Below are 25,345 nucleotides of genomic sequence, written 5' to 3' on the forward strand. Positions count from 1 at the left end.
CATTCGTCCATAAGGCGAAAGATAAAACACACAAACGTTGAACTCACCCCTCGATAGTTTACCCGGACCCAAATCAAGCCAGTGGGTCGAACTGGCCCAGCCGCTAACTGCTCCGTCCCGTCACAATCGACCCAATTCCGAGGTGGTAAACCACCGGGTAAGTTATGGTCAGGGCGTGGCCAGTAAAGCTCAAATATAAAGCCCCTATCATCCCCGTCCCCTTCATTATCGCAAAAGAAATAGTAATAGCGAGCGAAAGAGGGAAAGGAATGACCGACACGCGGTTTCCTTCCACCCCTCCCTCTCTCTCTCTAGGGTTTCTTGATAAGCATCCAACGAATCGCATCGCGAGGTCCCGTAATCCGCAGTAGCGGGTTTCGATCGCTGTCACGGTCTCCAATATCGAGGTATTGGTCCGATCGCTTGTCTGTTTCTGATTCTATTCTTTTCTGGAGCCTCGTTCGTCTCGATTCCGCTTTTGATTTTACTCTACCGGGGCTAGATTCATTGCCTCGTGCTCGATCGATCTCTTGTTTGGCGTCATTTGTTTCCCTTGTTCCCTGGTTTCAGTTTAGGTATAATAACCATGGGGATTTGTCGGTATAATCTGTGGCGTCTCGTTGATTTGGATGGACCATCTGCATCGGTCGTAGTCGAATTTGGCGTATTCGGTTTTGGATAGAAGTTTCAGATATAACCGTTCTTGGGGATTCTTTTATCTGAGACTTTCATTAGGTTGTTACAAGTTTTCTGGCTTTTCTTGATTGATTCGTCGTCTTGGCTCTGTCTCTAATTAAATAAGGTACTGGTACAGGGCTCAACAATGGAAGATACCGCAAACATGGAGAGCCATTTATCATCAGCTGCGGCTTTCGTGGAAGGAGGTATTCAGGATGCTTGTGATGATGCATGCAGCATCTGTCTTGAAGTCTTCTGTGAAAGTGATCCTTCAACGGTATGTCGTCTTATGGATATATGTACTTATATGATTAGTGCTACTAACTTTTTTGCTCCCTTTGTTGCAAAGTAGACGTCTTCTTATATCCGTTGTTGTTCTTCAGGTTACTAGTTGCAAGCATGAGTTTCATCTACAATGTATTCTTGAATGGTACTGTCTTTCTTGCCTCTCTGTTATTTCTGTACTACCTGAGTCTGAAGATGTTAACCGTGTACTTCTAAGCGCATGGATAGTACTTGCATAAAGTTCTTAGTCAAATGAAACAACTTTTATACAATTCTTAAAAAGGGTAAACCCAGAGTATGAGGCTACCATTTATGCTGTCTCTGGAGTGATGATCAATTTATGTTATCTTGTCTAGCTAGGCTATTTTAGCGACTCAAATAGTCCAGGTTGTAAAGGAGCAACGTTACCATTGTACTAAGGTTCACCTACAACCTTCGTATATTACACTATTACATTATTCAAGGGAACTATTTCCCATCTTTGGGTTGTTGCTGTGATTGGTCAAACTTGTCTAGGGTGCATATTTCTGATAGTATTTAAATCAGTTTGGTTATTATTTTTTGCCTTTCTTAATTGGATATTGGTTCATGTTAGGTATCATTAATGCCGGAAGCTTGTTTATCTTTTCAGTATTCTATATTATTTATTTCCCCCCTTGAAATATATTCATTGTTTCAGGCACTTTCACTATAACTTCAAGTTACCATAATTTTTTTTCATTATTAGGTGCCAGAGGAGCTCTCAGTGTCCTATGTGCTGGCAGTCCATCAGTTTGAAGGATCCTACCAGGTTCATATGAATTAAAGTAAAATTGCAGTTTGTGCTTGGACTATTGTTACAGCTAGAAGCTTATGATTTTTTCTGCTGTTGGTTGTCTCAGCCAAGAATTATTGGATGGTGTAGAGCGCGAAAGGAACGTCAGACTTAACAATACACGGACTACCACAATTTTTCATCATCCTGCTCTTGGTGATTTCGAATTGCAGCATGTGGGTAGTTCTGTTATTTGGTTTTGATCTTTCTCATCGTTTGTTGGGTTTATGATGGGAAAAGTTCCATGAAAATAATGGTCATATCTTTCAACTATTGATCGTAGTTGCCAGTTGGTGGAAGTGATGCTGAACTCGAAGAGCGTATTATTCAGCACTTAGCTGCTGCTGCTGCCATGGGAAGAGCACACCATCTTGCTAGAAGAGAAGCACAGGGTAGATCAGGATCTCATGGCCACCCACAATATTTGGTTTTCTCTACAAATTCAAACACACCTTCTGTGGGATCCCTGTCTGCCTCCTCTGTCACAAGAGTAGAAAATGAGTCAGCTCCTGAAACAGTTGCTGCTAACCCATCGGCCTCTGTAACTACTCCAGTAGGAGAATCTGCTGAAGTAACAAGTGTTACCCCAACTCATGCTAGCCAGATTGCTTTGTTGACATCTGGGACCAGCAGTGATCGATTCAGGTACAGCATTTCAAGTCCCAGGTGCTCTTTAGGATATACTTATTACATGCTTATATACATATGTATTATTTCTCAATCACTCTGTTATAAAGTTGCTCTGATGACTTTTATTCAGGGCACCAGCCGGCCAATCCTCTCCGGTTAGCCATGAACCAGGACCATCAGACCTACAATCCTTCTCAGAATCTCTGAAATCTCGCTTGAATTCTGTCTCAATGAGGTATTTTGATGTTTATGTGCTGTTTTCAGTATCATTGTAGATGCTGATTGTGTCCTTTACATCTTGCAATTAGGTACAAGGAGTCCATCGTTAAGAGCACTCGAGGGTGGAGGGAACGGCTGTTTTCACGAAATAGTTCTGTGGCAGATATTGGTTCTGAAGTTAGGAGAGAAGTTAATGCTGGTATTGCCACTGTGTCACGGATGATGGAGCGCTTGGACACTAGAGATAGTAGAAGAACATCCAGTTCTTCTGCCTCGCCTAGTGCCGAAGTGCACTCAGTTATGGAACCGAGAAATGAGGGTGTTATTTCCAATCATGCCAGTACTCATCCAAACAATAGTACTACATCATCTTCTTGCATTGCAACTTCAGGTCTCGATTAAGTTACTCTACAAGTTCTAAAGGTTGAACATGCAGCAGTGTTCAACATTGAAGGTATTTTAATTTCTGCTACCCTGTTGCATTGATTATTTTTATTGTAAAAATCAGATAAATAAGTTTATACTTTGTACTTCCAATATTATGTTCCCTATTTTATTCAGATCAACAAGACTTAGCCCCTAAAGTTGCTAATGGCCTGAGTTGACTCTATATCAGGCTTAATTGTGGTCTTGCTTGCTTGAAGGTGGCCAGGCCTGATTTGACTGAGGTGACGAACATCCTTTAATCAGCTACTTTGGTTTGGTGACTCCCAAATTGGTGGATGATGTTCGATCTGTCTCATGTAATAGAGGTTAGCTGGTGCTTCGTGTGCTAATATAGCAAAAATGGAGAGATCAAGGACACGAGGTTGGGTGATAGGGATTGCTAAAGTTAGCAGATCTGACTGAGATGGAGTATTGGAGGTCAATGAAGGTGGATGGCTGGCCTTATCAAGGGCAGTAGTGGCTGTCAAGACCGTTGAGTGGAGAGGGAGAAGGTAGGGTGATAGATAATTAGATGACTAATTAATTAAAATTCAAGCAGATGAGGATGTTTTGCATTTTTGTCAAACCCAAAATCAATATTGGAAGAAAGCACTCACTAAAATCTGATCTGAAAAATTACATTATGAATCCATACCATTTTTCGTGATCTAAATCATGTTAGTTGCATGTGGACCAAATTCGCATGTCAACAAGTCTTCACATAAACAGCAATTTTGCATGAACGATATATCTGTGTGAATTTGATGCTGCCATCCAAAAGCTAGTAATTTTTTATGTGGAACAAATGTAGATTATTGTAATGTTTTCTATTTCCAGTTTAATGTTTTTTGTTATTTTCTATTCCATGCATAACTTGGCTTTTAGAAAATGATATCTTTTTGTTTCAGAATGTTGAAAAGTATTTCTAATGAAGATGAGCACTGTTTTAGAGTTCATGTGCGTGATTTTGAATCAGCAGCATTGATGTCTCAATCTTGTTGACAGGATCTTAGCCACAATCTCCTCTGTCTCTCTCTCACAGACACACATAGTCATGCTCATTCAGAGCAAAAGAGAAACAGAAAAGGATATTATTTCTTTCACTTGAGGAATAGAAGATTTATTCTTTTTTTTTTTTAATTTTCTCTTCTTTGCAGATCATCCTTTAAAGATGGATAAAATTGTGAAAATGATGAAAAATTTAGAAGATATATAAAATCTAAGAATAGAAGATAATTTTTATATAATATAAGGTTTATGATAATTTTTATAGTAAGTTGTGTACTAAGGGTAATAAAAGACAATATACTTTGAATTGCTAAAGTTAGAGAAATAAAAAAAAAGATTTGGATAGTACTTTCTATTGAAAGAGTTTAAGAAAATGTGGAAAATATTTATAAAAAATATGAAAATATGTAGGAGTTTGAGATATGATGGCATTCATATTTTGGTATGAAAAAGTTAAGGTGATCAAGGAATAAATAGTTTGATTAGTTTATTTACAAAATCTTGAGAATTAGAAGATGTCCGATGAATGAAGAGTTTTTTAGTATCAATTTATAAGAATAAATGGGATATCCAAAATTGTAGTAATTATAAAGGAATTAATATTATAGCTACACTATGAATAGTACAAATATACTTTAAAAGGAACTCATGAAATAGTAATTGAAAGTCAAATAAGTTGTGAAACAAAAACTTCCTAAAATCAATTTGGTCTATCAACTGTTCAAGATAATAGAAAATCAAAGGGAAAAGAAAGATTTCATATGTTTTTTATTTGATTTAGATAAAGTATATGATAAAATTCCTAGAGATATATTATGGTGGGTTTTAGAGAAGAAAGATGGATCCACTACTTATATTGATGTTATGAGAGATATCTATGGTAGTATTTTCACTAGTGTTTAGGGGTTACCTTTTATCTTTTTTATGCTTCTTTGTTTTATGTAGATGAATTCATGTACAAAAACTATTCTTCTCCATTTGTTGGAACACTAATTTGTAGTTTTGGAAGTTAAGGATTTTCACAATGCCATGCATTTTGTTATGCTTCTGAAAAGGAAAAGAAAAGGATGAATCGTGGGCCAGTTGAGTGAGTATATGCCTGAGCTCTGGAACTTGATAGATATCCTAGTGAAATACCACCCAAACTGTATATCAAAATTTTGCGGGCTTTGATTTTTATTCAGACAAACAGAGGTTCAGTTTTTTTTATGAAATCTCTGCTCCTACATTACATGCTCTGACTATCTAATTTCTGTCTTGTTTCTTGAATTGATAATACTACTTGTCAAGTTTATACCCCTTCAAAATTTTCCACAGATTGCTACGCTTGTGAACTATTCTCCCTTGTTTATCCATGAATATTGTTCTTATGTCATCGGTCGGTCAGTCATCGGTACATATTTGTGCAGAAATTTCTAACTTTGGTTTCTTTCGTATCGTCGGGCAGTGAAAATTACATGCCGCCAAGATTGTGAGGTGGAAGTTACAGTTGCTACGCGTGCTGCTTAGTATTTGTAACAAAGGAGGAAAATGCTTCAAGGGAACTACTTTGTTTTTTTTTTTTTTGGTTTAGATTTAATATGTTTGCTTTCAGGCGTTGATAGAGAAACTTGTTGGCAGTAATAACGGTTACAATCCTCTGGAACAAAGGTTATGATATGCTTTATGTTGATTATATGAAATGGCCTCGTTGCTTAATCGAATCATGCTGCATATCCATCTCCAAGCCTCTTGGATCATTTGCCCCCATTTGTCTTCTAATATTATTGTTTTGGATCATATGCATGTTTGATGGATTCATTGTGATCATAGATTGTCATCGTAACTCGATCAATCCTAACTCCATTAATCTATCTACGATGGACAATCTAAATCGGTGCTTACATGATACTAGATCGAGCACATTATTTTTCGAGTTAAAGCATTACGAATGGTAAGGCTTGTCAAACTAGTTTATCCATCAGCCGATTCGTGAGATGATTGTGATATCGACAGGGACCCATGCCTAGATTTGAGTTGAAGCCATTAAATACTATGCTGGTCCTTCACATGGAATCCATATGCTGTTGTTGTTCATGTGGTCGTCACAATGGTAAAATTTACGTCACACGGCATCGGCAGTTTCCGGCTGCGCCGATCCATCACAAGCAAAGCAAGCCTTGCGTGGTGTAATCTTCGATGGATAATAAAAGCTGATACTTTGTCAAATGAACAAGACAACTGACTTTGCGGTTTTGTCCCAACTTTCCATGTGATTTCGGATGGCGATACTTCTCCCATAAGTAGCCGGACGTACCCCAGCAATGATCGAGCCTCCGAAGTGACATTGGGTTGAATGTGGCTCGCAGGGCACATCAGGATCACATACAGCGAACTCATACAGTACGGGTAGCTGTAGATGTCAATGATGTATTTTTTTCAGATAGTTGATGAAAAATAATTCTTATTTTGATATTTTCGTTTTTTTTTTTTAATTTTTTTCTTTACCACTGTCCTCATATTTCCCGTTACCCCAAAATGTAAAAAAAAAAATCGTCCTTTGAATTGGAACAATTGAATTGATTCAAGTATATTATTTTTTATATAATAAAAGTGTTTCAATCTTTTTATAATATTATAATAATATATAAAAATATTGTAACCGAGGAACAAAGACTTACACTTAATATCTATTATAATATTTTTATTTAACCAAGGGATAGTTTTCTCATCTGTTAGTCATCGTAATATCTTGGTATATGTTAAGTCAACTTTCTCATTCATTAAGTAATCATGAAGTTGATTCAAAATCAATTGAGGTCTTCTTCGATATTTTGTCTACGTTTGATCTCGATCTATCATTAGTTCCTCTGTGTTTTAGGATGTCGAATCCTGCAAAATTGGTTTAGGGGTGTTCTTGACAAATATTTATTTGATATTTAAGTTAGTCCGAGATATTTAGAAAGAGCACTAAAGTAATGTTAACACATTTGGAGAGTTTTGAGTCGAGCCTAACAGTGCGATGACCCGTTCAGCTAATTCGACCACATAACGTCAAGATATCACCTTATGTGGCCCTAAGATATTTGATATACATCGTTCATGTTGATTTGAGATGAGGACATGCATCATCCATATGGCTCTAGGGTGTAAATACACATCTTCTATGTGGGTTCAAATTGTTGGTTATGTGGTGCTGTTATATTGGGCACGTGATATTGAGATCTTGACCATATCCTTTTACCCATATTGACTTCTTCGCTTGCCAAGTGCTGTGAAAGTCGAGAAGTGACTTAAGTTATTTTATCGACATTGTAGCAAATCATCAAAATTATCGATGGATGTGTATTCCGACGACAAACGACTAAATTGACAAAAAGATCATTCCCATGATGTATAATCGATTTGGCTCTATATTATCGAATGAGGACATGGGCGACACCTTAGAGTCACGTGCCAATATGACAGTAACATACGATTGACACCTCAGACCCATACGAATCATGTATGCCTAACATCCTAGGGCCATGTGGACAACGTACGTCCATCACTTTGGACCCATATGGACGATATATGTTTGAAACTTTAGGACCACCTACGATAATATCTCGATGTCACGTGATCGAATTAGCTGAATTATCACTATGCTATTGTGCTTGATATGAAACGACCACAATTGAGGTCGAGAGAAATATCTTATAGCTCTTTTTCAATTATTTGAAACTTGAATTAATTTAAATATTATAGGGGTATTTGTTAGGAATACTCTCGACCCAGTTTTATAGGTTTTAACATCTTCGTAATCGAACGAACTAATTACATATTAAAATTATACTGAGACAACTATGCAAGTGGACATTGAATTACTCCATGTTGATTTCCAATTCCAACAATCAAAATCGACATAATAATATCAATTTCCGATTGTATCTAGTAGATATCACTTTCAACCTTCTATACCTACTTAATTTGTTGGGAAATGGTCCCATAGAACGTAATTATGACGAGTATATATGGATTTACCAATTTTCTGTGCTTTATATCACGAATTTTAGTCTTCATTTACATTTATTTGGAACTTTAGTTATCCCAAGTGGAACATGTAATGCTGCCAAGAGATCATTTCATCTCTAGTCATATGATTTTCCATGACAAGAAGAAGATGACAGAGTTGATAGTATCTGAACAGATGATATGCCTATCTCCTCAAATAGATTGCCGACAGCACTCGTGGATTAAGACGTTAGAACGAGAGAACAAGACTCCGATATCAAAAAATAATAATTCATTAAATCAATAAGATAATGATAATACATTAAATGAAAAAAATAATTTGATATTCTTATTATCTTCTATATTATCTTCAAACTCAATTTATCGCTAGGAGTTATGATCTCGCTCGAAGAACTTGAGGTCGCTCGAGTTGGTACATACTTACATGAAGGCCAATATCATATGAGTTTTTTTTAATAAGGTTTGTTCTACTCAAGTGATTGAGAGAAAGAAATATCATATCTCAATATTTATACTTGTGATCATCGTTTATAGTATATATATATATCATTGTGAACTCTAAATTAGACTCTGCCAAGCACAGTTTTCCTAATTGAAATAGAAAGCCTAGTTCAGTATATCAAAGACTTCTATAAGCGTGTGAATAAAGCAATTGTGTCTCAACCTTTCTATGCAATCGATGGTTAACGCATTTGTCTCTTCCGGGTTAATTATATATTCTCCTATGTAGTTAAACCTCTTTAGTATTATGATTCTTATATTTAAAAAATTTATATTGAAAAATAAAATATCTAGTTCCATGTACTTTAATATCGTCGATTTATCGACCGAAGCATAAAACGATGGACAAAAAGATAATTTTAATATCTTAATTATATTTTTGGTAGTGGTGGATAATGGTGTCACTAGGGGCCATGTATGACTGCTGTGGATGAGGAAAGAAAGTAACGACGAGAAGTGAATTAAGAGAGAGGAGGAAGAAGATAATACATATGTCGACGATCTACTTCTGCGTTGGCATTGCTCGACAACTGTATCGGTGCAGATCTATGTTGGTGTTGACATAATTATTAAGCGATGCCGACGCAAAAGATGCAAAGCATCGACATCCGTATCAACATCTTTCTCCTCTTCCTTTATCTCATATCTCGTCATCACTCTTTTTCTTCAACCATAATAATCACTTATAACCCTCAGCAGTACCATCGTCTGTCACCATCGAAAATATAACTGAGATATTTAAATTATTATTTTTATTTATTATTTTTATGCTTTCAACGATAAAATCAACGATATTAGAATAAATAGAACTATATGTTTCACTGCTATAACTATATAATTATACATGGATATTTTAATATAAATTTTAAAATTTTAAAATTATGATGCTAAAAAGATTTAAGAGGTAATTTCGTCTCTTTCTCTCTTGATCTACTCCTCTCATAGTGTTTCCTCTCTCTCTCTCTCTCTCTCTCTCTATATATATATATATATATATATAGTTACCTGAGGTCGATATGGCCCCTGTCCAGTGACATGGGTATCTGCAAGTCGTGCGACGCGGCCGCGGTGGCGGAGCCGGCGACCGTCAAGCTGGTGCTGCAGGACGGGCAGCTATAGGAGTTCGCGAGGCCCGCGAAGGTGTCCCACCTGCTGCAGCAGGACCCGACGTGCTTCGTGTGCGACTCCGACGACATGGAGTTCGACGGTTTCGTGCACGCCGTAAGCGCCGACGACGAGCTGCGGCCCGGGCAGCTCTACTTCCTCCTGCCGATCTCCATGCTGCAGCGGCCGCTCAGTAAGGAGGAGGTGGCGGCCCTTGCCGTCAGAGCCAGCGCCGCCCTCGTCGTAGCCCGGCGTGGTGCCCGGGAGAGGTGCGTGCCGCCGCTGGTGTTCCACCCGGCACTGCGCACCGTGGCCGCCGCCGTTGGCGCAAGCGGTAGTTGGCGGATGATGGGAGGAGGGAAGAAAAGAGTTAATTCAAAGGGGAAGCGACAAAGGTCGGGAGCTTGCGTCCGAGTTTTCTGTGTGTGTGTGTGTGTGTATATATATATATATATATATATATATATATATATATATATATATATATATATATATATATATATATATATATATATATATATATATATAAAGGTTATTTCCTAATAGCTTGAATTTCTAGGATTATTTGTCATCTAATTGAACATATTTATAAAAAAAGAAAAAAAAAAGCTTAAGTTTAATTAATATTTGTATATAGCCCTCGTTTTTTAGTTGACTTGTATAGTACATTTGGATTCACTCGTACATTAAATTATATATTAGGTTCTTTACTAACAGCTTTAGTTTCTTGAATTATTTATTGGTCTCTTAATCAAGAATATTTATCATAAAGGAATCTGAGTTTAAATTTATACGTTTCTCTTTATTTTGTATAATTGATTAATGTCAAGCCTAATACGACATATTTTGTAACATATCTTCTCGTGGATATCATGTCATCGATGAAACATCAATCCAAAGTTATATGGACTCTCTCTCTCTCTCTCTCACACACACAAATTAACAACTCAGGCAAAATCTACATTGCTTAATATCACAATCCAGTAATGCTCAGGAGATGAAGGCAGATAGCCTGACACCCCCATCAAAGATGAGCAAAAGGCATCATTTGTAAAGGACAGGAATAGTGTGACATGGTAAGTACATTCAACAGATTCCTCCCATTTTCTCTATCCTCAATCACATTTTTACTATTGTTCAAGCTAATAATTCTCTAAAAAACCCATCCATCCTTCTTCAAGGATTCTCTTGGCCTGGGTGAAATCAAAACCTAACCTTTTGGCACACAAAATGCAGGCTTGAGGAGAGGAAAACAATGGCTAAAAGGAAATACAAACATAAAAATTAGAACTACAACTTTACAATTTCCGTTCGTATTGCGAGTAGAGATTCCCAAAGCATCTTAGCCACCACGGTCTCGTCTCACCGTAGCCCGTGCACTGCCCCTCCCCTTCCTCCTCGCTGCTGAAAAGGGTCTGGTCAGAGCAGTCAAGGCCTGCCCCACACGCTGCGTTGTAAGACCGGCATGCAGAGTGGCACACCCGAAGCCTATTGTCTCCATCCTTGTCGTCGCAACGTTGCATTGAGATCTGAGGCAAGAAAGAAGCAAATATTAGAACAGGTGCATGTCTTTTAACACACCTATGTGGCTGTTTAGTTGAAATATATCAGAGATCGATATTAAAGAGCAAAGTATGACACTAATTGCATCAAAATTTAAACCAAAGTGTTCATTTGAAATTGTAGTTTTGGTGATCACTTCTTATTTCTCATAGAAACAGTTCATATCTAACTCAACATTCAAGTAAAATCTGTTTATGAATCCAATGTTGGTTAAAATCCTTGTACCAAAGTGCTATAGAACTAACAGAAAGAATACCCATGAGAACTTTAAAGTCGATAGACATAAATAGCATACCCAGCAGGCAAGCCGCTTTGCTGCAGCTGCACAGTAGCCATTGTCAAGGATGCCAAACAACGTCCGCCCACCTGGTACTAATCGGTTGTAGTTAGGCATTACTACAGCTGCTTCAAGCTGCTGTAGTATGCTGGGTTCACTCGGTGCACAGTGCTGTCCAAGTAAATCCTGAGCTAGCACATCACCACAAATTGAGAGGCTAGCAAGCAACGATGAGCTGTTTTGACAAGCATAACCCGCATAGTCAGAACAGCGGAACTCACAAACACCATTGTCGCAGACTCCTCCATGCAAACTACACTGCTCATCGCATATAGCTGCAAAATATAAATCAATATATCAGTTCTTACACTTTCTTTGTCTAAAAGCATGAGCAACCAACGCTAATGTAATTTGCATCACAAAATGTGCAAGAAATACAGGTTCTAAACAGAATGGGGAACAGTACCAGTAGAGCAGTCGACACCTGTCCAACCAATTTGGCATTCACAGATACCGTTTGGATGGCATATGCCATGTCTGCTACAGTTTCCTGTACATGATCCTGCAAATGAAACATAATTTATAAACATGAAAAGTATGAACAAGAGCACTGAGCACCACAACCGAGTTGTAAATATTCAAAAGCAAAGAACCAGCTAGGTGGAAGAACATGATTTTATTGCCACCACAATATTTTATAATTAAAGGATCAGCAGGTACATTATCAGGCAGCATAATACATTTAGATTTTACTTTGTATCTGGATAGGAAGTCCAAAAGGGCATATGACTTCAATTATTCGATGGATCACTCCGATGCATGATACTGTAATATACGATTCTCGAGCCTACATTCTCCACAGGACAGTAATGCCAATGGTACGATTGGCATTCGCCAAAAAATTTTGAAGGGATGAAGAAGCAATAGCCACATATTTTGAAGTATCTTAGGAAGCCCTTTTATAGTTTGAAAATGAGAACCAACAACAGAAAGCACATAAAATGCACACAATTTTTATCAGTCATTCTGGCTCCTCCAGCTTAATTAAGAATTCGAAAATTCACTCTTTGCTTAGAGTATATGAAAAATATCCTCTGGCTGACATGGATAACAATTATCTTCAAAGAAAAGGAGGTTGGATTTTGCAATGTGGATTGTGGCTTTTACAAAGAATGTAAAAAACATGGAGAGCATCATCATTTGGTTGACATGGATGGAGTCAAAATGCAATAAACTATGCAATAGGTGTTGTAATCTTGTAAACTCACTTTTGCTGCAGTCATTGCCATGGAAGCTAAGAAAGCAACGGCACTTCCCATCAATGCAGTCACCATTGAAGCTACAAGAGCCAGGGCACTGGCCAGTGACAGACATAGGCACACTGCTGCACAACTCCTGATATGCTGGGCAGATCAGCTCACCTGCAACATCAAGGTCAATCATATTGATGAGTCTATGAAGCTCTCATATGACATGTTTTAGCACAATGAGAAACTCACCATGGAATCCACGAAACTGAACAGGACCACCAGCTTCCGGACACACTTTCCAGATACCATCCACGGCAACCTAGATGAATTAATCAGATCTACCACAGGTCATATGTGGGCATAAATCTACAGATATCATAAGCTGTATACATTTGTGAAGAAACCCATAAATCAAAGACCATTATAGGCTATACCCTGGTGCTAATAAAATAAAACAATAATGGGAACTGTTAGAGCCAGGTGCCATAAGAAATCAACTTATGCCATCCATGGAAATAACCATAACCATGCACTCAAAGTAGGGGTGTATGCCTTGTACACGAAATAAGAGACAAAAGGCTGGTAGCCAAAGCAAACTTCAAATAGCATGTAAAGAGAATTTTAGTTTCTTCAGGGATTGACAGATGGAATGAGCTTTCTAAGGGCTAGATGTTAAATTTCCAACAGAAATCTCAGCAGGTACTGATAGAGCTAAAGATACTTAAAGGTTTCAATAAGAGCAGAAATTTTATGGCAGAAAAGAAAAGAAAATTACATTACTCCAATGAGTTAGAAGAAATGACTACTATGATTTATCTTCAAGTTAAATAATGATTTCAATTTTGTCTGCATCAGACAGGAATTTCTGCAAAATTCAGAATAGTTTTTGCCTAGAGAAGCAAAATGGTTAAACATATGCATAACCAATTTGCATCAATCGGATCCATTTATATTTACTGAAAAGGCTTTCTTCCAAAAATTTAAGATAACATCAAATGCCAAAATATACTATAGTAAACCTCCTACTAACAACAAAGGCTAGATTGAGGTGCCAGACATATCAAGTTTATGTAGAGTGCAATAAGCTATTTTACATTCTCATCCACATATCTGGATAGTTGCAGTGCGATATGCTATCTTACAAAAAAATGTAGAAAGATAAACAGTAAGAATATGCAAAATAAAATAGTTCTCTACCTCTAATGTGTTGTTTCTACACCTATGTTGATAACATCCATTTCCCTGGGTCATAGAACCCCTAATAAAGCCTGTGCGCACCAATGATGAAGCCATACACCTGACAAGCATGTAGCACATTAGAAGGTGATCAAGAAAGAATTCAATTTTAGTATAAGTTCATCTTAGTGCTGGTATAAAATAAATAAATAAATTTCCCATTTTGTTTGACATTTTGTCATTAAGCCTCTTTCTTGTAAGCAAAGAATGTTATCCAATTAAAACAAATGTTAAAATTGATCATCTCACCTGGAGTTAATTCCTCGGGCCTCACCCAACATTCTGTCAGGTGATCGTGCACTTTTCGTGTCCATGCATGAACCATCAGAATAAGCAACAAAATATGTACAATAGTCTGCCAATGATGATTGCCCACCTGCATTGACAAAGTAGTTTTTAACATCTATAACAAATAAATGCATCATATTGAAAATTTTCTAATTTAAACTATAAGAGCTACCAAAGGTACAAATTCTTTTACAATGTTAAAATGAAAACTAACTTCATTCAAAGAGGGCAAATTGGACCAAACTGCACTTCACATTGGAACAAATAACAGGGTTGTCATGTTGTAACTTCTTTCAAAGTTACAGATTATGCAGGATGTCCTTAGGATTAGTGGATTACAAGGGAATATGTTGATGGTTCTCTATACTAAAATTTTAACAAAACAAAATTCATCCAACACAAAAATCACATTGCCACACCAGACTTTCAACAATAAACAAAAGAGGAAAAAAGGAAAGGACAGAATGATTAGACTTATAAATTTGAAAAACATTAGTATCAATACAAACACCAGTTTACTAAAATTAACTAAACAGCTTAGTTCAACTACTAAGAAGAACATCAACAACAAAAACAAAGAGAATCTTAGCTTGTGACACAACATACCTTGTCCTACACTTGCCAAGCTCAAGAAAAAATAATAATTTAATGAAAAATTATTATGATATGGTCAATCATTCTGATGATGGAACAACAAGAGGGCAACCAACACATACGGCTCACATCATTCAAATCTAGAGAGGATAATACACAACATTACACCACCACATGCAGCAATGTTCATTTTGAAATTTTGAACCCAAGAATGAGGGAATCATAGAGAGTGAGAACTTCAACATCCAAAGCTGTTTTATCACAAACTAGGCAGGCTAATAATTTCACTTGTTTTTGCTAGTGAGATTGAACCACCATCAAATAGTTTGTCTTTTTTTCTCCTTTAAATTGTTCACTATTGTCAATCACATATATGTATCGTAAACCCACTTTGTGGATCCCCAATCTGGCTTGGCTAGGTCTCGCTCACTTCATTTTCCTATAGTACCTATTCAGCTTCATCCATCACGGGACTTCTTATGACTTTGTGGATTTGAAATTCACTCAGTTATTTGCCTCGAAATTAAAAATAAAAAACAAACCAGAAAACTAGAAAAAGAGAGAAAAATGGTTCTGGCTCAAAAATGATATGCAGAATGGGGAACCTTTTTGGTGCCCCACCCTCTTAAAGACAAACTGAGACACAATGTGAGAGGTTTAAATACAATTTACAGTACCAATATGGATAATGCCTTGAACCACCTGAAGATGTTCAAAATGCCAAATGCAGCTGATCTTGGTAAAGTTTACCAATGAATGATAATGACCCATAAGTAGATAGAACAATTTTTTTACCATTTCTGACAGGTAATCATAATTTTTTTAGTACAAGTAGCTACAGGTTTTGCAATGGTTTGCAATGGTTTTCAACTACTTCAATACATAATGATTAAGGCCAAGATCCAGGTCACCGTGGAACAACTTTACTACAGTAAAAAAAGATGAACAGAAAACAGGAGATTAAAATTTCAATTAAAATTTCAATTTGAAATGCTAACTAGAATTGAGGCGTGCCTTTATTAGCCTGTGGAAAATATTGAGCCCATTGTGGCAAGTCCCCATTATAACTCACAATAGGGCAGTACCCTTCTGCCTCCCTGTTGTATGTACAACCTGACAACTGAGTAGTGTTGCAACGGTATGCCCCTTTCCAGTGATTGCAAGGAGACGTAACAAATTCTGTTCCTTGATTCCAACCCCAATCAAGGTGGTCTGCCATGCTATAATTAGCCTGGTACCATCCACTATCCTCTAATAAAGCCAAAGTCATTTTCGAAACTACAGATTTTGTATCCACAGATCCTGTCATGATTTCATTCATTAGAAGTCTTTTCTCCCAGTGAGAACCTGCCATAGATAGTACATCATTTAGAGATGACCAAATGGAATTCGATGGTGTATTTGATCAGGCATATTGGTTAAATACCACTTTTTATGCAAAAGAAAGTACCTGATGTACCACGACCTCCTCCATCTTCCAACTCTAAGCCAGTAAAATTTTCAGAATATGCCTGACAAAAAGAATAATTATCAAGATCAAATGACAGCATGATCTTAATTTCCAGAACAATTAAACTAATTTGTATGCTCCAACAACAGAATGAAGAAAGAATCTCCTTGTTCCTATATGACTGGCTCCAACTTACCCCATAGTGATATCTAGCATGCATAACAACTCGGGGTAGGACCACACGTGTGACCATACGTCCAAGCTTCTCATCCATAAGTTGCATAGTAACCTGAAAACATGGGTGGTTAATTCAAGATTATGTTTATAATGAATAGTGACTTGTTCAAAGAGCTCAGAGTAAAAAAAGAAAGTACTAAAGACAGACTGCAAACAGATACCTGGCTACGCCTTCTTTTTCTCTCATCACGGAAGTGTGCGAAGGCATGAGGATCAAAACCTAAAACATGTATGACCTACAAAGCGAATTCCCATCAATTACCGAAGCATAGTTGAGAGACCTCATTACAAAAAGAAATTGGCCAACCTCATGTATCAAAGTAGCCGAAAGCAGGGCTTCTGCCTCTGCTGTTAAATGACGAGGAGCGACATTTACATGTCCTACAATTTTTGTAAGGTAAAGGTTAACTAGAATAGACATCAAAGTCAAAAAAAAAATCACATACAAAGTTTGCCAATAATTGGCAACGATTATTATATCTAAAACACCTGCAATTGCACGACCCCATTGATCCCGCTCACATGCAACTGCCCATGCAAGAGTGTTGCCAGTTGTGGGTCTAGCGGTTACCAACAGAACAAGGTCAGCATCAGCCACTCCATCTGCATGGTATAAAGGCACTGAAGCTAAAGTACATTAGAAGAAACTGAGCCGCATCCAGAACATCTAGAGAAGGTACCTTCAACATATTCATGGGGAAGTTGCACCCCACCATCCTGCCCACACGCAGAATATCCACTTAACCGCAAGTTTCCCTTAACAGGTTCAATGGCTAAAGCCCTTCTAAACCACTCTGCTGTTTGCCCAAGTGCCTGCTCAAGAATATTTGATGAACAAAACTAGTTAAAGAGAGCTCTCATAAATACAAGTGACTAATCAAACCATCATTGTTTAAATAAGCTGATTTTGGAATCTCAGTGAGTTTCTAAAGGAGAACAACGACTAATTTTAGTTAGGTTTCAGTAGGTCTCACCAGTTTCATTGATTCATTCAGTATAAGGAAGTTTCAAATTGAAGTGAACAAAAAACATCGAAATTTGATCAATCCAGTTTTAGAAAGTGCTTCCATTCCTTAAGATTTACTCTCACCCCTTTCTCTCCAAATTTCAGCTTTTTCTTCGAATGCACTCAATCATACCTTCCTATAGCTAGAAATATCCAATTCAAACTATTAAGCTTTAAAAATAATCTCACTACAAAATTAAAGCATTTGGTAGTTTTTTTGTCATTTAAATTAGTTTTTAGTGGACTGCCTCCCAAATTTCTCTCAGAAGTTGAACTGATGTAGCGTAAACATTATAATTTTAAAACAAATTCCATTTTGTTCACATATGAAACCTGGTTGAAATATCAACAATCTAATTCAATATGGCTTGTCAATACTACCTCCATGGCAGCCACCATGGCGATGAAAGATAACAGCATCTAGAATGCATACTAAGTACATAGTAGTAAAGATTTCCCTCAAAAGAATGATAAGAAAGAAGTCGGCACTATGTCATATTGTGACTTGACTGTTTTAAGAGGATGGCCCTTGGTGTTGCTCCTTTATAACCTGATGACCAGAATTGTCATGAAAACCAATGAGGACGTATTAAGTGTAACTAGTCTAAAGTCTAAACATAAATGATATGGGTATTAATTGTTAGCATACCATGCCTCCCATAGAGTTTAATATGTTTTATATTGGCTTAGTAAATTAATCGTTAGAATGCTTCTTGAATTTTTAGATTACAACGCAACCATTATTATAACAAAATTTCATCTGAAAGCCACAAGTCATTGGGACTATCTAAATGACTATATTAAACAACACAAGGTATTAGTTTATAATAGCACCTAATATTCTCTTCTAATTTTTCTGAGGTGTTTCCAAAATCTTCTAGGATAGGACTTGAAGCATAACAGTAAAAAATGAGACTTCACAGACCAAACTGAAACTGAATGGTTGAACACATCATTTGTACTTTATTCAAAACATCACTTACAAACCAACAAGTTGGGAAATCAAAACTTGGGTAAGAAGCAACAGGCAGCTACACTAGTAACTCAAACTTTGCTCGTAAAATCTTGGTAAAAGACAGACTATATGGTAGACACATAACATGAACATAAACGATTATAATCCATGTGAAGTTAATTCCATTGCAGCTGAAGCAGCAATAGCTAAAATGATACCTTCCGAAGACGTTGCTTTTTATCCTCTCCTGAAATATCTTCCAGGGTGCACTCATACCAACAATCGGCAAAAACTGGTCGATCTCCGTGAGCATTGCACACAGGTGTTCTTGGTATTGATGTTGCAGGAGGTTCACCAAGCTGAAATATGAGCATAATAGAAGACCAATTCACAGTTACAGAATGCACGACTCCGAATGCATAGAGGGAGGAAATATCTACTTGCAACAAATTACCTTCACGAGATCTCCAACATTTTGACAATCTCTATCGGAAGTGTGCCCAACAGCATCATAATTTAGAAATATCCGTATAGGCTGCTTTGCATCAATTTGCAGTGGAAAAGCTGGAGACAATTCAAGCAAAGTTCTCCCTCCACGATGATGTGGCCTTGACAAACTAGACCCATGATAAACTTGAGGAGTGACGGAGTACTCTTTTCGGCCAGGGCGCCGCCTTTGATGGAGTATCTCATCATGGATGCACGAGTGCGTGAGATAAACATTTTTCTCCCCAGATTCAGTATTTTGCCAAAGCAGAGGCTTACTGTCTTGAGGTTTGGCACAAGTTGCTCCAAAACTCACAAAGAACAATGCAATCTACAAAGCAAAAGAATAAATATAATTGTCAAAGTCTGGCATTCGGCACAAGTTCTACTGAAGGGGCTTGAGATAAGAAAAACAAATCACCACGCATTAAGTCTGTAAAAGGAACGGTAGCAAAGAGCACAAAAATTGCCTACCTAACTTAAAATAGCGATCAGTCCGACACTAAAAGATCATTCTAAGGGCTAAAATTTCGAGGAACTCATAGTAATAGAAGAAGCCTTGTTCTACACAGGACAACAACCACCTCAAAGCTCTGAACAAAGACTCATGAACATCGAGAACCCCCATACGCAGAAAGAAAGATACCAGAACAACTGGAAAGACCAATCACCGACCCCAAAACCACAACCAGAACAGGAATAGTAAACCCTAAACCACAACCAACCTAGATTGGTCTACCCCCTTCCCCAGATCACAAGTAGACGCCACAATCCAATGCAAACTCAAACAACCAAACCCAAATCCGTCAAAGCCAACAAGTTCCATTCGATTCTTCCCACCCACGGCAAAAAGATGTCCTCCCCACCCCAAAAAAAATCACAAGCCAGATCGAGTGGCAAAACCGCCCTACCTCAAGCGCGACGACCGCGAGAAGAACCGACACGGGAAATGCTGCCCCCAATGACACCGCACGAGGAAGCGAGGGCTTCACCTCCATATATCGACCCGAAAGCCGCGGGAGCCGCTTCCATCAACCCACCGGGGGACCGATCATCCGCATCACCAACCAGGCCGGGCCCTGCTTCCCCGCCTTCGCTGCGAGGAGCTCGCTTTCTCCGCCCGACGACGCCTCCCTACGCATGCACAGTCGCCGGAATCGAGAGGTCCCGTCAAGTAGCCTTCCGCAGGCGGATCAGAGCGCCATTAGAGGTCGCGACGGTCGCCGAGAGTCGATGGGGGCCGAAGTGGAGATCTGCTGGGTCTCGTAATTCCCGGAAGTCGGAAGCAACGACGGAAGAAGGATCGGCGACCTCTAAGAGAGAGAGAGTGACGACGTAGCTCTGATATTTCTAAAGACAATAATAAAAGTAAAGATAATCCACTATATAACTAAACGTTACGTAAATGCTACTATTTTCTTGATTTATAACGAAAGTGCCATTACCCGCCTCGACGTATTCCTGCTATATAAAAGCTAAAACGGTTTGACCAACGAAAGCATTGAAAGAACCTTTTTGCCCTTCACAATCATAAATAAGACATATATGTCACTTCAAATTAATTAATACATCCTAACAAATAATATATCAACTATTTATTTTATGATCGATTACATTAATCCTTTTATAACTATCAAACTCTATTAAGGTTATATTACTATTTAAATTAAAAATGTTTTAATTTTTATTATGATCCTTCTAGATATATTTTCCTAAAAGTAATACATAGCATCTTCTAACAATGGTTTACTATTCAAGGTTAAATGTTCAAAAAATTTATTTATTAATAAATATACACCTAAAATACTAGTCTAGTGACAAACTTAGCTCACTTAATAAATTATTCTACTAAACTCATTAAGGGTTAAAGGTACATTGACCTTTGGTAAATTTTATATTAAAAACAATTAATTTGATGGTTGATGGACAAAATTTACTTATTTAAATGTTGGAAATCCAAAATGAATCTTGAACTATTGTAAGTGAATTCATTAAAATATATTATATGAGGTATCAATTTTTTAATATTTGATAAGTGAGCTTGATACATCATCATCAATCTAGTATTTTAGAAATGAAATATATTGGATGAGGTATCAAATTTGATAAGTGAATCTCATCTTCGCATCTCATGTTTATAAACAAAATAATGGATCATTTCATTATTCATAATTTACAGAAGATTTATTTTTATTCTTGAATTCAAATCTCTATCTTTAAAACATTAAATATCATATTAAGGCCAAGTAATGAAAAAGTTTCTCTACTCAAATCTCTTATCTATTAGAAATTAATAAGTTACTCTAAGAATAAATATATGATAAAAATACATAAACAACTACACATAAAACCTCCAAATATATATATAATTAATCTTAAATACTCATGAAACATATATAAATACCAACAACTTAATATAAAATGATAATATATCAATTTATTATGAAACTTATATGTTAGAAAAATAATAATAATTTTTATTCAATAAATAAAATCATATATTAGTTATATGCAACATATCTCGATCATATACATAATAGTCAAATAACAAATATATATATCACATACTTTCTAATAGTGGATGAAGAGTTTTATTTTTCAGATAGTGGATGGAAAAACTCATATTACACTTCTAATAGTAAATGAAGTGGTGTTCTTCATCTATCAAAATGGGGACATATTCTTTTTAATAATTTATGAAAGAATTATCTAATTGCCACGTTTGACAAATTACTAATTTCTAAAGGGAATCATCTTATTTGTCTTCTATTGTCCTCAGTACCATACGAATATAGTCATGATCATTCGTTTATTAATATATGCATCAATTAAGTAGTATATTAAAATACTATAAAAAATAATGCTTAATATAATAGATCCATAGCACATTTCATAAGTTTTACTTCAAATATGGACCATTCAACATAGTAACATATAATACATGATAATAATTATATTAATATAATCAATTTAATCTATAAAAAAAGGAGAAAATTAATAATTATTTTTAAATAACTCATCCTGATGAAATTATTAGTTTTATCAAATCATAAAAATGTGAGGCATCAATCTCTTAATAGTTCTTAATCAGGAATCCTAATTGAATAGTTTTACCTAGCTACATGGGTTGATTTACTCAATCAACTTAACTCAAGTTAGATATTAATTTGACACAATTAAATTATATTTTAATATTTTCAAAAGTGCTTTAAAATATTATAAAATAATAATTAATCTCAAATTTATTTTTGTTCATAAATTAACTAATTAGATTCATGATTCTAAATTTAAAACTAATTAAATCATAAAAAAATTACACATAATTTTTTGAAACATAAATATGTCTAATTAAATAAATTATAACTATTATTAAATTAACTAATCATTCTAATATCATATTTAATGATCGTTATTTATTAATCATAAAATTTTAAATTTTAAATATTATTATGCATCATATAAATTATAATAATTCTAATGTTAAAAACTTTAAAATATGAATTAAAAACTGATAACAAAAAAAAAAATCCAACCTCTCCTCAAGATCCTCTCTGCATGGAATTTTTTCCTCAATCTTCCAGGCTGAACGAGGAATAAGAGAGGAGTCCTTTACAAAGTAAAAGATTGAGCTCTCCCCTTTATATTTTAAATTTGCTTTATAATAAACTCTCAAAGATAGAATTATAATATTTATTTCTTATGGTTCACATATAAAAATAGAATTTTAATTATTTACCTTCTAAAAATAAAATCACTCATTAGAAAATAAATAAATTAATAATTTAGTTAATTTATTTTTTTTTAAATTTATGGACATGATTAAAAAATCAATTTTAATCATTTTCTTAGCCATACTATAGATAAAAGGGAGTTAATAATTTAAATAAAATAATACAATATTTATGTTAAGAAAAAAAATCATGATTACAACTTTCCAAAAAAACTGTGCAGATATATATATATATATATATATATATATATATCTGCAAATTTTGTTTTTGTGCATCTTTCAACACCTTTTCATTTCTCATCTCCATCTTGGAGGATTTGGGAATGAGAATCTACGATTTGAAGAGTGAATAAAATAGCATGAAATAAATGTAAGATTCCTGGAGTTCCAAAGCAAGATGAATTAAATGAAGAATATCTCCACTCCAGAAAACTGATGTTTAAGCAACTCAGGCACATTTTAATTTTATACTCTTTTTTCAGTTCCATGACTCTTAGATACATTTATCATCTCAGAATTCCAATGTATAGCACCCAACTTGAGAGAGAGAGAGAGAGAGAGAGAGAGAGAGAGAGAGAGAAGCTGAATTGATTTGAAAGAGACATTTTGATATAAATATTTTAGGGGAAGAAGAACTTCTAGTTGTTTGTGTGGCACAAGAAAGGAGTGGGTGGGGTTTGGTAGTATTGCTCCAAGCTCATCCCTCTTTTTTCTCTTTCCATGTCTTGAAATAATCATGTATTCATTGCCTACTAGTGTTTCCAAGGTCAGTTGGATTATAGTCATGTTGTCGAACAAATCTAACTTAAGGTCATGTATATTTGTTTTATTTTTAAGGCATGTTTGAGAGTAAAGAAGGTGCTTTTATAGATTCCAAGAAATCCCTTATATTATAGTCTTAAAGATAAATAACCAATGGAGAAGAATATTCAATACAAGTGTGAGGTGTGTAATGAGGGGAAATATTCCTCATCTGCAGATGCATTTAACTCATGACAATGCATATTAATGAACTGAGAACATTAAAAGAATGAGGTGGCCCAGCAAGATGGTCATGAATCTCCCAGATTGATGACAAGGAAGTCATTAATCAGTCCTTTCTCCAACTATGCTTAAGAAGTCCTAATTTCTTCACCTAAAAACTAAAAAAAAAAGGGGCAACACCAGTGGTTCTTCTTTCATTTATTTCTTCACCTAAAAGTCAGCACCAAACTTATGATTTCTTCCAGTTAATTTCCTATTGCTGGAAGTTATCTAAGTAAATCAAATTTTTTGCTTGGCTATGGAGTTTGTGAGATTTAAAAGCACTTGGTTGACTTATTGAAGAATGAGGACTAACTTTCCTTGAATTTGTACTTGCAACTAAAAATGTTCAATCCAAAATTCTGGTCTAAAATAGGAGTTAGGGTCAGTTATCAGAAATGAGAAAATGACAATTGTGATGCTATTTCTTTTGGATGCAAGTCCATTGAAGACAAGTGTATCCTTTTTTGTGAAGCTGATGCAGTGCTGCAGGGGTTACAAACCAAAAGGCAGCTGGAAATAGAGCTTGTGTGTAAGTGGAGAATGACAATAGAATTTTGCAGGAAATTATTCAGTGGAAGAGCTCTCCACCTGAAACATTTTGACTGCTTCTCTTGAACACACATGTAGAGAAGCTAATCAAGCTGTTAACCAGGTTTCTGGGAGGAGATTGTCCCTCTCAATTTATGGATGTATTGATTTTTTATGCCTCTGACATTTAGAGTTTGTGTTTCATTAAGTAATACAAGTTTCTTTTATTTGGAAAAAATAAAATATGGAGTTCAGATTTGAGTACCTGACCTTCTTGGAGATTAAAGGCTTCACATTTATTGCATAAGCTTTTTCTACAGAACATTGCATAAGGGTTTGACTATTTCAAGCCTTTGTAATTGCAAGAAACTGTGACAGGCATTAATGTCACATCCTTATCTTCAGGGACATGAGTTTCTCTACAAAGTTCTCCACATGGACACATACACAATACAGTACTCTGTGAAGGGCATTGTAGGATTGCTGAAACACCCAAGTGACCTTTTTGTCAGCAACACCAACTTTGCCAATATGGATATATCGACAGATGTCCCACTTCAGCTCTGAGATTGACAGAGGGCAGAGGAGATGAAAAATCAGGATGGTTCCAACTCAAGAAATCAGGCCACCTGAAGAAAATTTCAAGCAGAAAGCAGAGAGAATTGACACCTTTGGATCAGTCTGGTTGGTAGTAGCAGCAGGTGATATACTTTTTTATTTGAGCAGTTGATGATGAAGGACCACACTATGGACAAGGACAATCCAAAAGTCATAGCCACCATGTTCTTCCAATAGAAATAACATGATGTATCACTCATTCAAATCCAGCAAGATAGGAGATCACATGGTGGTGGAGGTCAATAATCTTTGTATAATAATATTACGTTTCCAAAGCCAGCATGAAAAATGACAGGTGAAGAAAATGACATGCTTTTATGAGGAGATGAACCTCCAACCCCATGCCTGCTTCCAGTCCAAGGTGGGATTTCCTTTGTGTGTTACTGAACATCACCACCACCTTGCCATTTGCTTGATTGCAAAGGAAGACTTCCTCAACTTGC

General features: G+C 36.1%; 2 protein-coding genes across 7 annotated transcripts; one reads left to right on the forward strand and one right to left on the reverse strand.

The window, feature by feature from the left end:
- The first annotated feature begins 228 nt into the window (after window positions 1–228).
- Window positions 229–5,758, forward strand: LOC135586476 (E3 ubiquitin-protein ligase RHF2A-like). 5 transcript variants are annotated; one of them, XM_065137446.1, is made up of 11 exons: window positions 229–407; window positions 815–955; window positions 1,062–1,108; window positions 1,691–1,753; window positions 1,845–1,953; window positions 2,061–2,422; window positions 2,538–2,642; window positions 2,716–3,080; window positions 3,243–3,294; window positions 3,377–3,564; window positions 5,508–5,758. In XM_065137446.1, exons 2-8 carry the CDS (start codon window positions 824–826, stop codon window positions 3,026–3,028), a joined length of 1,131 nt encoding a protein of 376 aa, XP_064993518.1. In that variant the 5' UTR covers window positions 229–407; window positions 815–823; the 3' UTR covers window positions 3,029–3,080; window positions 3,243–3,294; window positions 3,377–3,564; window positions 5,508–5,758. The 5 variants fall into 5 exon arrangements, with proteins under 5 accessions (XP_064993518.1, XP_064993519.1, XP_064993516.1 ...); XM_065137447.1 differs by having other exon boundaries at window positions 3,271–3,294; XM_065137444.1 differs by having other exon boundaries at window positions 3,243–3,564.
- A 4,931-nt stretch (window positions 5,759–10,689) lies between these two features.
- LOC135583558 (uncharacterized) lies at window positions 10,690–20,352 on the reverse strand. Of its 2 annotated transcripts, none has more exons than XM_065134756.1 (17): window positions 19,912–20,352; window positions 18,969–19,331; window positions 18,733–18,873; window positions 17,234–17,366; window positions 17,043–17,156; window positions 16,861–16,934; window positions 16,715–16,789; window positions 16,513–16,605; window positions 16,317–16,377; window positions 15,881–16,213; window positions 14,234–14,360; window positions 13,946–14,045; window positions 12,998–13,067; window positions 12,767–12,919; window positions 11,965–12,060; window positions 11,517–11,833; window positions 10,690–11,187 (listed from the first exon to the last, which is right to left on the reverse strand). In XM_065134756.1, exons 1-17 carry the CDS (start codon window positions 19,996–19,998, stop codon window positions 10,957–10,959), a joined length of 2,568 nt encoding a protein of 855 aa, XP_064990828.1. In that variant the 5' UTR covers window positions 19,999–20,352; the 3' UTR covers window positions 10,690–10,956. The 2 variants fall into 2 exon arrangements, with proteins under 2 accessions (XP_064990828.1, XP_064990827.1); XM_065134755.1 differs by having other exon boundaries at window positions 17,043–17,174.
- Window positions 20,353–25,345: the final 4,993 nt, after the last annotated feature.

The sequence above is a fragment of the Musa acuminata genome, chromosome BXJ3-1, assembly GCF_036884655.1.
Source record: "Musa acuminata AAA Group cultivar baxijiao chromosome BXJ3-1, Cavendish_Baxijiao_AAA, whole genome shotgun sequence".
In the NCBI taxonomy this organism is placed as follows: domain Eukaryota; kingdom Viridiplantae; phylum Streptophyta; class Magnoliopsida; order Zingiberales; family Musaceae; genus Musa; species Musa acuminata.